We start from the raw sequence: 12,778 nt of genomic DNA, 5'->3' as shown, positions 1-12,778 counted from the left end.
ATATATATTTCGAACCAACATGAGTTAAAACCTATTAAAGTGAATCTTCCAACTCAAAATTTTAATATGAGAGTTATAAGTTATCTTTTTCAAGTCTATTATACTGAAATAGTTACACTGATATTTGATTTTCAACCTAAATAATATTAAAGGAGGAAAAAGTGTTGATAGAAGGAGGAGATCACGACAATGGGCAACGAGCCATGGGAATCCAACATGGAGTAATTTCAAGTTCTATATATAAATAAATTCACTGCATAAACATTAAAGCAAAAACAAACTTCAAGTGATATTAAGTAATACTTTCCTTTATTATAACTTATTGGTTGATGTAGTGGATACAAAGATAACCTTACAACAAAACTTAACTTAAACACTGTATGTTGAAAGCCAATTTTAAGATAAACACACAGGGAAAGAAGCAGGTAATAATTCAAGCGTTGGCCAAAAGGTAAGCCTCGATGACCTTGAAAAGAGCATCACTCTTGGCTTTACCAGCTTTGAGCTCATCTTCGTTGGGTGGAGCATCTCCTTTGCTGTGGTATTTTATGCTCAGCTTTACCACTGACCCTCCGTTGGGGCCACCACTGAGTTTGGTGTCGATTGTGATCTTCTCTGCAGTGTCTGGCAAGGCAACACCTCCAACAATGCTGTAGCTGTATTCCAAGTTTGCCTCATCTATTGCTTCTATTTTGTGCAACACAAACTTTGTCTCTCCATCTGTTACATTCATTCACAATTCACAGTTAGATAATATTATTAACGGAGATAGAGATAATAAGAGTTAAGATGTTACGTACCCTCAAGGAAAGAGATCTTCTTGATGGTTCCGGGGCCACCGTTGCCCTCAACGACTTCAACACTCTTGAAGGAATCGACAGCCTTTGGGACGATGTTGTCTGCGTCTTTCACAAGAGCTTTGTAAAGGGTGGCAGGAGCCACAGGAGAAGTGGTTTCGTCCTCGAAGCTGAAAACTGCCATGACTAATGGAACTGAGATGGAAGAGAATGGAAAAGTGTATAATATGAAAATAGAAGGAGAAGAAGATGTTTGGTTTGTGGGTATTTGGCAGAGGAGTGGTATCTATTTATAAGCATTTGGTGTTACTCCGTTTACCAAGATTTTGATTTGAAAGTTAAATATTATTTATTTGATATGTTTGTGAGGTATTGCGATTTGGGAGCTTTCAAATTAAAGATAAATGGTATGTAGATGTTAGTTTCAACGTTCAACTATGACGTGGATAATTTGATAGTTTATATGAAATAAGTATATAAAATTGGCAGCCATGAAAAAATTAACAATTCTTTAAATCCAATCCAAATATTTGGATCAAGTTCAAAATTCAGAATCCATTTTTTATAAAAGAAATTTAAATTGAATCTTTTAAAACTTGTGTCATTAAGATCAACATGATTTAGTTCGTACAAGTCGTCAGGCACGACCCGTCTAAGTCTGAATCTTCGGGCCCATCCGGGTCGTCAGGCCCGTCGGGCTCGTTCAAGTCATTGGGCTCGTCGGGACTGTTCAGGTCATCGGAACCGCCTAGCCTGTTCGGTTCATCGGGCACGTTTGGCCAGTTCGGGTCTTTGGGCCTGCCTGACCCGTTCAGGTCTTTGGGCCTACCTGACCCGTTCGAGTCTTTGGGCCTGCCTGACCTGTTTTGGTCATTGGGCCTACCTGGCCCGTTCGGGTCTTTGGGTCCGCTTGACCCGTTCGGGTCTTCAGGTCCGCTTGACCTGTTCGGGTCTTCGGGCTCGCCTTACCCGTTCGATTCTTCGAGCCTGCCTTACTTGTTCGGGTCATCGGGCCCGCCTGACTCGTTCGGGTCTTCGGGCCCGTCTGACCCGTTCGGGTCTTCGAGCCCGCTTGACCCATTCGAGTCATCGGGCCCGCCTGGCCCATTCAAGTCTTCAAGCCCGCTTGGCCCGTTCGGATCTTCAAACCTTCCTGGCCCGTTCGGGTCTTCGGGCCCACTTGGCCTATTCGGGTCTTCAGGCCCATTTGGCTCGTTCGGGTCTTCGGGCCCACCTGGCTTGTCGGGTTATTGGGCCCACCTGGCCCGTTCGGGTCATCAGGCTCACTCGAATTTTCTGGACCGTTGGACTTGATCGACTCGTTCGGTTTGTCGGGCCTGCCTAGTTCATTCATATCTTTAGGCCCGCCCAACCTCTTATGGTTGTCGGGCCTGCTCGATCCGTATAGGTCGTCGAGCAAGGCCCGTCTGAGTCTGAATTTAGCCTAGTCCATCTCAACCTTTAGTCTAACCCAACTAGAAATTTAAATCGAAAGTTTGGATTGGATTTTTTGAATTATCCATATTTAAAAATCTTGATTTATAAAATGGATATCCAATCCATAAAATATATAAAATATAGATTAGATTGAAATCCAAATCCATTAAATGAATTTTAAATGGATTAAATTTTTAATAAAATAAATTATAAATGAATTGGATTGGAGCAAAAGTGATTTGGATCAAGAAAAATTAGATTTTTTGTCCACCCCTAAATTAGAGTGTGGTGTTTTCATTGAGGTGATGGTGGAGAGTCCTAGGGTAATGGAGACGATGAAGGACAACTCCATGCATCGAACAGTCCAACCAATCGCAAAAATGGGACATCGGCAATTCTACTGTTTATCTGCTCTAGAATTAATAAGGAATCTGCATACATAAAATTCCTTTATCTATATATAATAATAATAATATATGACATTGATTTAGTTCATATCAAAATTCTGAATTTCAGAGCACAACATATACATTCACACATTAAATGCCGAAGGAAAATAAAGGTAAGAAGAATTACCATTTTTGGTGTTAGAAAATTGAATTTTAAACTTAACTCATAAAATGAGTTTGTAATTTGAGGTATACACCCAATTTATATAATATAAAATTGTCTTATTTATAGATTTTAATATTATATCAAGAAATATATTTGAAAACCTATCTTAATTTTATAAAATTTTTGATCGGTAAAATAAAATTTTCAGTCAAATTGTAAGAAATTATCTTCTCGTGGGACTTCCGATAGAAAAAGCTTTCTCAATATCGAAATTTCTCATTACAGCTTTTTGGGCCTCAATGCAGTTCTTGTTATCGTGCAAAAACATTTCCTCCCTTACATTAATATCTTCAAATATAATACCATTCAAAACTTAAAAAACAGCAATCTAAAGCAAAAAAATTTCTCATTCTTCACGTCAAGAAGTGCAAGTACTGTAAACAAACTTTTATATATATATATATATATATATATATATTTTGTTGGTTCTTAAGTGGGTAGAGTTGGTTTTAGAATTGTTACCACAACTCAATAGGTCTCTTAGGTGTATGGAGGACTTGGGTAGTTGTATGTCATGGGAAGGTTTGCAATTTTTGTCAGAAAAATTGCACTATGAAGGGTTTGCAATTTTGGTCCACAAAAAATTGCACTTTGGTGATAATACCTGTTGTTGAGTTTGTGGATGTAGGCCTTGAGGCACCGAACCACGTTAAATTTTCTGTGTGCTTTTATTTATAATTTTTCTGCTCTTATTTGTAAGTGTGCTTCCGTTTGAAGAGATTATTTTTAGTACGTGATTTCCCAACAGTGGTATCAGAGCTGAGGTTTTGACCCAGGGCTTCTAATCAAGGGAGGAAGAGGAGCAATTTGGCATACTGACCAGAATCAATGTCCTTAGAAGAGAGTGGAGTCCGTGTGTGGCAAGATACTCCCAGATTTTCGGAGGAGGTTCTAGTTGGTGCTCACATGGCCCGTGAGTGATGTACGATGAAGATCTCATCTGTGTGAATCGCAGTTTGCGACATGTGCGTGGAGGAAGTGCTCTGGGGTTTATAGATTTACTCTGGTTGTTGCATCTAGTGGACTGAGATGTTTGGTAACGTTGGATCTGCATGGTGAGGGAGGAGCTCGAGATCTCCAATGGTGGTGTTTTACATAGCTCACGCGATGCTTCCTCAACAATGGGTATTGCGTTGTTGTGTTGTGGCAGTGTCGTGGCTTGATCAAGGTGGTGTTGATGATGGATTCTCCTTGAGTATCAGAGAATTGTTAGTGACAATGATGTGAAAGTTGCTGACAACGAGTCTGATGTGCAAGGCGATGAGGGTCGATGATGAAGAAAGATTATCATCGTTAACAGTGGCGGAACTTGGACCAAAAATTTGAGGGTGCCAAATTATATTTTTTATTTTTTTAGTTAAGAAAAAGCTCTTCATTCTCTCTTCATTTCTTCTACTTAAAACAAGCACACATAATAGTAGAATTCAGAAAAAATATGATTATTATTCGTTATTATATCATGATACCAAACCATGAATACCATTTTAGATAAACCCTTCGTACCTCATCAATCTGATTTGGTGAGTATTGTGAAATTTGATGACACTTTTTCCGAATCGCGTTTTAATGAATTTTTAAATTCATTATATGTAACTCTAGAAACTTTAAAGATTTGTTTTTTATTGTCTTGAATTCTTGGTTCTCCCTAAATCTCTCAAGTTTAGTTGACGTAGATGCAATTTTTTTACATGTTTATCACAAATTTTCCTCCTTCAAAAAAAGAATTAATTCTTTTACTATTTATCATAATCATTCTAATATAAATTTATCATCTCTCTTATATAAATTCAAAACTTTACAAAATTTATCATTGGTAGGAAAACACAAAATCCTTAAATTTCATAATTAAGGGTTATATTCTAACCTCTAATATATCTTTTTGTAATTTTTTCTTCTCACACACTTTCATAATAACTTACATGGTAGAAAAATTTTATAACAAAAACAAAACCCTAATCTCTTTTATAAATCAATATTTCCATTACATTTTTTATTTTATTTTTTATTATTATTTTCCATAATATAAACTTAATATAAATAATATATAATTATAATTTAAAAAATATATATATAAATATATATTAAAAAAATTCCAAAAATTTTTGGGGGAGTGGTTCAAGCCTGTCACTTTAAAGTTCCGCCGGTGATCCTTAATGAATCTGTGTAGATCACCAATGACAAGAGTGGTTCAAGCAAATATGTTGGATCACTAGTAGCAAGAGTGTGGTTCAAGCAAATTTGTTGACGATGTGTCAAATGTTTGTTCCATAGTATGTGAGACTTTTTGGTGAAGGGAGGATATGTTGGTTCTCAAGTGGGTATTCACCAAAGTCCCACATGAGTAATATGAAGAAGAGAGTAGCAGAAAAATACTATAAAAATAAAGAGTTGGTTTTAGAGTTGTTATCACAACTCAATAGGTCTCTTGGGTGTATGGGGACTTAGGTAGTTGTATGTCATGGGAAGATTTACAATTTTTGCTAGAAAAATTGCACTATGAAGGGTTTATATATTATTTTGGCGTATAAAAAAGATTTCATAAAAAAAAAATTAGAAACAACTTTTGATATAAAATATAAAATAAAGAGTTATGTATAGTCTAAAACAGTTTTTGATGTGTTAACACAGTTAAAAAGTTAATTGTATATAAACTAATAACATTATGCTTAGAGATTTAATAACAAGGTCGTAACAATAAAAATGAGACATATATATTTTTGAATTAATTGACTAATGCACTATTAAAAAATAATTTGATCTTTTAATATTAAATATACATGTTAACTTGAGAATTGATAAAGTAAAAATTAATGAGAAATAGGTTATTTTGTAGAGATTGATGAGAATTTAATTTTTAAAACAATGAAAATTGTGATTTGATCTATACAAATATAAATAAAGTTCAGATAATTAGATTGTATTACCAAGACCTTTAGAATATTTCGTCTTCAATATATTATATTTATAAGGATTAGTTTGATATTAAGTTATATTTTTCAATAACTAATTTAAAATTAAGTTATAAATTCAGGGGTACCATCATATTATTATTAGGCTTGTACAAGTTAAATAATAGATATTTATAGTCTTTATTATCATTTGATTTGAATGAAATATAAAAATGTCTCATTACATAATAGTTATCAATGTTAATTGTGAAGCCATTTTTAAATTATATATTAGATCTTCAAATCAAATATGAATGTAATAAGTCATTGGTGACTGTATAATTGAAAGTCAAGACACAAGAAAAATTACTCAAGACGTCACAATTGGACAAATGGATCCAGATATTTTTTATATGTGAAATAAGTTCAGAAGAATGTATTATATGTACAGAGAAACTGTCCAGATACAGAAAAAGAATTGAGATACTTCTAGAACAAATAAAACTAAATGGTTTTATTACAATAATATTTTTTTCAACTCTAATTTGATATATATGATTTAAGGTTCTCTTAACAATATTTATGTTATTTTGGATGGAATTATTCAATACTTGATTTTGATTGTATCATAATAATTAACATGTTAGTGTAGTAATTTTAAATGTATTTTTTTTATTCATAAATAGTTTTTGTTCATGGTTGGGACAGTATATTCTTTATTTGTCGAAAAAGAAAATTAATATAAAAATAAAATAAAATTTAATCATTTGTAAAATGCTTGACAGAAACTAAAAACAACTGTCATAGAAATTTTGTACGTTGAAAACCATTTGTTAATAAATATGAGGAATACTTTTTTAAAATATTAATCAGTGATTTTAGATTGTTAATTTAAAGCAAAATATTGAAAACATAGACCGAAAAGCAAAATTAATACATAGTATAAATATATTTAATTGTGTAATGGTACTTCCTGAAAACTGGTTATAAAAAACCGTCCAATTCCTCCAACAAGGTGACATTTCTGATAAAAGAAACAGCATCTAGAAGGCGTCTTAAAAAAGCATCACAGGCTATCCGCGTCAAAGGAATAATTTGATTCACAATTTATTAATTATAAACCAAGCCAATATATCATTAACTGTATGATAGTAAAGACTGAAACTGTTATTGTAATTGTATAAAATGCATAAAAAAAATGAAATGTTATATGTTAAAATATTTATTTATTAAATTTTTCTAAGAATATAAAATTAAGGATGAGTGGCAATAACATATCCTATGTCTTTTCCACTAAAGTATAAATATAATGGATTTTTAAATATATAAGAATATATAATAACGTAATGTTTTAAAAAATTACATAAAATTTTGAAATGACCAAATTTATTTGATTTAAGAAAACATGAGAGTCTTAGATAATCTGTGCACATCAGCAAACAAAACAGTCGGCATCGTTGATCGTTGAAACTGACGTGTATGCAATTTGTGTTGTTTGATTTTGAAAGTTTTCCAGACACGACATTTGACAAACAGAAAAAGATGAAAGTGATAATAGAAAAGTAAGAAAGAATAATACAGCATGACATACTATCTCTCAAGAAAATTGTTTATTGGGAGAGAACGACACTGCTAACAAAGAACCGCCAATAAATATCTCAACAACCATGTATCAGGACTGAGAAGCTTCATTCACACTTTCATGTGTTATGCTACCAAATGCTCTGAGCTATAAATAGATACCACTCCTCTGCCAAATACCCACAAACCAAACATCTTCTTCTCCTTATATTCTCATATTATACACTTTTCCATTATCTTCCATCTCAGTTCCATTAAGCATGGCCGTTTTCAAATTCGAGGACGAAACCACTTCTCCTGTCGCTCCTGCCATCCTTTACAAAGCTCTTGTGAAAGACGCCGACAACATCGTCCCAAAGGCGGTTGATTCCTTCAAGAGTGTTGAAATCGTTGAGGGCAACAGCGGCCCCGGAACCATCAAGAAGATCTCTTTCCTTGAGGGTACGTAACATCTTAACTCTTATTATCTCTATCTCCATTAATAATATTATCTAACTCTGAATTATGAATGAATGTAACAGATGGAGAGACAAAGTTTGTGTTGCACAAAATAGAAGCAATAGATGAGGCAAACTTGGGATACAGCTACAGCATTGTTGGAGGTGTTGCCTTGCCAGACACTGCAGAGAAGATCGCAATCGACACCAAACTCAGTGATGGCCCCAACGGAGGCTCAGTGGTAAAGCTGAACATAAAATACCACAGCAAAGGAGATGCTCCACCCAACGAAGATGAGCTCAAAGTTGGCAAAGCCAAGAGTGATGCTCTCTTTAAGGTCATTGAGGCTTACCTTTTGGCCAATGCCTAAACTCAACAATATTAATACCAAGGACTTTCATATATGATATACAGAGAGAGTTTTCTTGTGTCGAGTGTTTGCTTGACTTAATTTGGCTTATAATGTAAGATTGTTTCCCTATTTCCTTTGGCTGATACTTGTGAGAGCTAATATTTTGTATCTCAGTTTATCAATAAATTATAATAAAAGAAAGCATCACCTGATCTTTTATTTCTCTTTTATTCTCTATGAGAGCAAATCTGATAGAATTAAAGGCATTACTTTAGTTAAAATATATACATTTGACATTCAATAACAGATGATTGCAGCTTAAGTAATGTAAAATTTAATTTAACTAGTATTGTTTCAGCTTATATGGTCATAAATAATCATTTTAATGTTTTTGATAAATATTTTGTGGACAAAGTTACTGAATAGAATGAATTTTGTTTTGGAAGTTGTAAAAATAAAGTGATAAAGTTTTAAGATTTTTTTATTAAAAATAGTAATAGTTGTTTCTCAAAGTTTGTCGAAATTTCATTTTCCTTTATAAAATCTAAAGAGCTCTAGTAATATAATTTTATTACCGTTGAGCAAGTTCAGCTCCAAGGTAGCTTTCTGGGTCGAGGATGGAGACGCCGAGCGAAATTAAATGTTCTAATGTGTGAAAAATTAAGTTAGATTGATATGTATATATATATATATATATATATATATATATATATATATATATATTCGAATTATATATGTAATGTGTGAATTGCGTGGGAAAAGATTGCACTGGGGTATCTTAGAAAGTCCGTAGGGGGTTATGTCATCGTCTCCAAGATTTTTTAAATTTTCTTTAAAAGTTTTTTTTTTAATTTTTAGATTAAATTTTATTTTTTTATAAAATATAGTATTTAATATTAATAAATAAAAAATTAAATATAATGAAGAACAATAAAATTTATTAGGATATTTTTTTTGTTCTCTTTAAGTTTCTCATGTATTGTATTTATTTATTATTCTTACATCTTTTCTTTTGTTTTTTATTTTAAAAAAGAAATAGAAAGTTAGGCATAAATTCATTCATTTGTTATCTGTTCTCATCCGTTCTCTTATAAGATAAAAAGAAATAATTCTCTTTTTCTCTTGATAGAAAAATATTAGTTTGATATTTTATTTATTTATTTCATCTTATGAGTTTTTTTATATATTTATTTTTTTATAAATATAAAAAGAAAAGTTATGTATTATAATTTTTCATAATCATTTCTTAAGTGTGACTTGATTATCATATTTTCTTTTTTAGTATGTCTCTCAAATTTTTATTAGATTTTGATAAATTAGTTTTTAGTCTTAATTTTTTTTAAATAGATATATTAATAAAAAATAAAATAATAAATTCATTTTTTTAAAGTGATAAAAAGGTAGATATTCTTGAAGATGAAAACAATACAAATTTATTTCTTCACCTATTTTCAAACATGATGCTAGGAATTCAATTGTTGAATTAGAAAACCATTTAATATTCAATTAATTATAAACGGGAAGTTTTATATTATTTCTTTTGAATTATAGGCAGAATGTTTCATATTAATTATTTAAAACTTATTATAAGTAAACGTACTCAAATATGAAAATATTCAGAGAGAGATAGAATTATAAAACATTATTTAAGATGAATTTCATATAAAATATAATTTCAAAATTTTAATTTTTTGAAGAAAAAACATATAAGATTTCAATACTATTTTTTTTTATATTAGTAATAATAATTAAATATATTAAATTTGAATACATTATTTTGGTTCCTTTAAATTTTTTTGACTAAAATCTGTCACTCAAAGATAATGTAATGACTTTTAGGGAGAAAGTGTTATATTAATTTAAGTTTATTTTGAAAGATTTTCAATGATATTTAATTAAGATTATAAATGCATTCCTTACGTGCTTATTTATATTTAATATAAATTAGATAATAATATAATTAATAATATGATTTAAAATTAAATTATCATTATCAAAATTTGAATATCACCATTATAATAAAGTTAATAAATTTATTAAATATAACATTTTACAGTTTTTTATATATATATATATATATATATATATAAAATAGTTAAATATGTTTTAGATATTTTAATTTAGAGTAAAAATTGAAATTAGTCCATATTTAAAGTTTTGGTTGAATTTAATTTTTCAACTTTAAGAATATGTGAAATTAGTTATTTTAACCAATTTTAAATATGTACTATTTTTGATTTTCAATATATATATATATATATATATATATATATATTCAATAGTTTCGTAATTACAATTAAAAATTGAACAAAAAGTTTATATTTTTGATAAATTAATTTTAAATTTATTTAAGTTAATTCAGTTGTATTATTCTACTAAATAATCAAAAAATCATAAACTGCAAATGGCACGTCCAATAGATGAATTGGTTTAAAAAAATAACTGTCCAAGTTTCAAAAATTTATTAGTGTTCTTAACATGGGTAATTAAATGCAACAATCAATAATTATCAAAAAAAAAAAAAACCAGGATAATGAGTAAAAGGAAAAAGGAAAAGATACAAAATTCTATATTAATTTGATTTTAACTGAACCTAATTAACGGACTTTAGCTAGATTTTTCACTAAAAATCTTGAATTATATAATTACAAGAAATCCTGTATAACTAAAGAAATGCAAATAATTGTTTAAAATAACTTAAAATGTTTAATTACCTATAATTAAGAATGACAAATAAATTTATTTTCGTGTTTATTGTCTGAAAATTTCCACATTTATCGAATATAATTATAAATAATATCTAATCTTTTAAATTTACTATGAAGATAGTATGTATATATTTGTCTATTTTTCTTATACTTGTTATAATATTTATTTTTGTCCTCATTTTTTTGTCATTTAAATTACTAAAATATTTACAGTGTTTTAGCAACTTGTTATAATAATATAAATTTGTTATTTTTTTTGAATTTTTTATTTTTTAATATTAATATTTAAAAAATAATATTTGATTTAATAAATTCGTCGGCTTAGATGATTTCATTATCTTATTTATAAGTGAAAACTTAGAAAATAAGCGAAAATTTTAATTAGATTAATTCACATTTAAAAAGACATGTGATTATTACCTAGGATAAGTTCAGGCTAATCAAAATCTTTACTTAAATAATATTAGTTTCTCGAATCTGGTTATGGAAACACCACACTCCAATTACTTCAACAACGTCTGGAAGGGCGTCTATAAAGAATTGTTAAATTTTTTATGGCTGCCAAATTTATATGTACTTCTTTCATACAAACTATAAAATTATGCACCATAGAGCAAACAGTCGTCACAGTTGAACGTTGAAATTGACATCTACATACCATTTATCTTTAATTTGAAAGCTCCCAAATCGCAATATCTGACAAACATATGAAATAAATAATATTTAACATCAAATAAAAATCTTGGTAAACAAAGAACAGATGATGGCCCCACCAACTTGTATCTGTGTCTCAGCTTTAACTTCACATCGACAAACACAGTAACACCAAATGCTTATAAATAGATACCACTCCTCTGCCAAATACCCACAAACCAAACATCTTCTTCTCCTTCTATTCTCATATCATACACTTTTCCATTCTCTTCCATCTCAGTTTCATTAAGCATGGCCGTTTTCACATTCGAAGACGAAACCACTTCTCCTGTGGTTCCTGCCACCCTTTACAAAGCTCTTGTGAAAGACGCTGACAACATCGTCCCAAAGGCCGTTGATTCCTTCAAGAGTGTTGAAATCGTGGAGGGCAACGGTGGTCCCGGAACCATCAAGAAGATCTCTTTCCTTGAGGGTACCTAACATCTTCACTCTTATTATCTCTATCTCCATTAATAATATTATCTAACTCTGAATTGTGAATGAATGTAACAGATGGAGAGACAAAGTTTGTGTTACACAAAATAGAAGCAATAGATGAGGCAAACTTGGGATACAGCTACAGCATTGTTGGAGGTGTTGCCTTGCCAGACACTGCAGAGAAGATCACAATCGACACCAAACTCAGTGATGGCTCCAACGGAGGCTCTGTGGTGAAGCTGAGCATAAAATACCACAGCAAAGGAGATACTCCACCCAACGAAGATGAGCTCAAAGCTGGTAAAGCCAAGAGTGATGCTCTCTTCAAGGTCATCGAGGCTTACCTCTTGGCCAATGCCTAAATTCAATTAAATCATTACCAAAAACTTTCTTATATTATATACAAATAGATTTGTGTGCTTGAGTTAATTTGGCTTATAATTTAAGACTGTTTCCTATTTCATTTGGCCGACTTATGAGAGCTGCTATTATGTATCTCATTTCATAATTACAATAAAGGAAAGTTGTTTCTCTACTATTGTCTATCATAGCAAATTTGCATATGTCAACCAGAGGTTCTTTTACCATTATGGTGGAATTATACTCGATAATTATTGAAATAGACAATTTTTAAAAAGAATTATCAATATGGACAAGTCGTATTAGATTTATACGACTTTAAAATAACAAGTCGTATGTCACGAGTGCAATTTTACGAAGTCGTACGTAGCAAATAGGACTTTAATGCCTGATATTAATATTAATAGAGTAAAGTATTTTATATTTTATTAAAAAAACGATGTCATAATTTTTACTGATGACTGCTTATAT

The 12,778-nt window shown here is 30.7% G+C and overlaps 3 protein-coding genes across 3 annotated transcripts; 2 read left to right on the top strand and 1 right to left on the bottom strand.

The window, feature by feature from the left end:
* Positions 1 to 287: 287 nt before the first annotated feature.
* LOC114177277 (pathogenesis-related protein 2) lies at positions 288 to 1,037 on the bottom strand. Its single transcript, XM_028062555.2, has 2 exons — positions 801 to 1,037; positions 288 to 720 (listed from the first exon to the last, which is right to left on the bottom strand). The coding sequence occupies exons 1-2, from the start codon at positions 979 to 981 to the stop codon at positions 434 to 436; spliced, it is 468 nt and encodes a 155-aa protein (XP_027918356.2). The 5' UTR covers positions 982 to 1,037; the 3' UTR covers positions 288 to 433.
* Positions 1,038 to 7,487: 6,450 nt separating this feature from the next.
* LOC114177113 (pathogenesis-related protein 2-like) lies at positions 7,488 to 8,318 on the top strand. The gene is made up of 2 exons (XM_028062362.2): positions 7,488 to 7,759; positions 7,840 to 8,318. The coding sequence occupies exons 1-2, from the start codon at positions 7,579 to 7,581 to the stop codon at positions 8,124 to 8,126; spliced, it is 468 nt and encodes a 155-aa protein (XP_027918163.2). The 5' UTR covers positions 7,488 to 7,578; the 3' UTR covers positions 8,127 to 8,318.
* Positions 8,319 to 11,664: 3,346 nt separating this feature from the next.
* LOC114177169 (pathogenesis-related protein 2-like) lies at positions 11,665 to 12,482 on the top strand. Its single transcript, XM_028062424.2, has 2 exons — positions 11,665 to 11,942; positions 12,023 to 12,482. The coding sequence occupies exons 1-2, from the start codon at positions 11,762 to 11,764 to the stop codon at positions 12,307 to 12,309; spliced, it is 468 nt and encodes a 155-aa protein (XP_027918225.2). The 5' UTR covers positions 11,665 to 11,761; the 3' UTR covers positions 12,310 to 12,482.
* Positions 12,483 to 12,778: the final 296 nt, after the last annotated feature.

This window comes from Vigna unguiculata, chromosome 3 (assembly GCF_037176805.1).
Source record: "Vigna unguiculata cultivar grain cowpea cultivar isolate G323 ecotype 2 chromosome 3, ASM3717680v1, whole genome shotgun sequence".
Lineage (NCBI taxonomy): Eukaryota > Viridiplantae > Streptophyta > Magnoliopsida > Fabales > Fabaceae > Vigna > Vigna unguiculata.
The sequence above is the reverse complement of the archived record's forward strand: the minus strand, read 5'-3'. Positions and strand labels throughout refer to the sequence as shown.

What these genes read in the sequence shown, in the direction of transcription:
- LOC114177113 (XM_028062362.2), top strand. Translation starts at nt 7,579, where the DNA reads ATGGCCGTTTTCAAATTCGAGGACGAAACCACTTCTCCTGTCGCTCCT. An exon ending in GAAGATCTCTTTCCTTGAGG is followed by an intron (nt 7,760 to 7,839) that starts GTACGTAACATC and finishes TGAATGTAACAG; the next exon opens with ATGGAGAGACAAAGTTTGTG.
- LOC114177169 (XM_028062424.2), top strand. Translation starts at nt 11,762, where the DNA reads ATGGCCGTTTTCACATTCGAAGACGAAACCACTTCTCCTGTGGTTCCT. An exon ending in GAAGATCTCTTTCCTTGAGG is followed by an intron (nt 11,943 to 12,022) that starts GTACCTAACATC and finishes TGAATGTAACAG; the next exon opens with ATGGAGAGACAAAGTTTGTG.
- LOC114177277 (XM_028062555.2), bottom strand. Translation starts at nt 981, where the DNA reads ATGGCAGTTTTCAGCTTCGAGGACGAAACCACTTCTCCTGTGGCTCCT. An exon ending in GAAGATCTCTTTCCTTGAGG is followed by an intron (nt 721 to 800) that starts GTACGTAACATC and finishes TGAATGTAACAG; the next exon opens with ATGGAGAGACAAAGTTTGTG.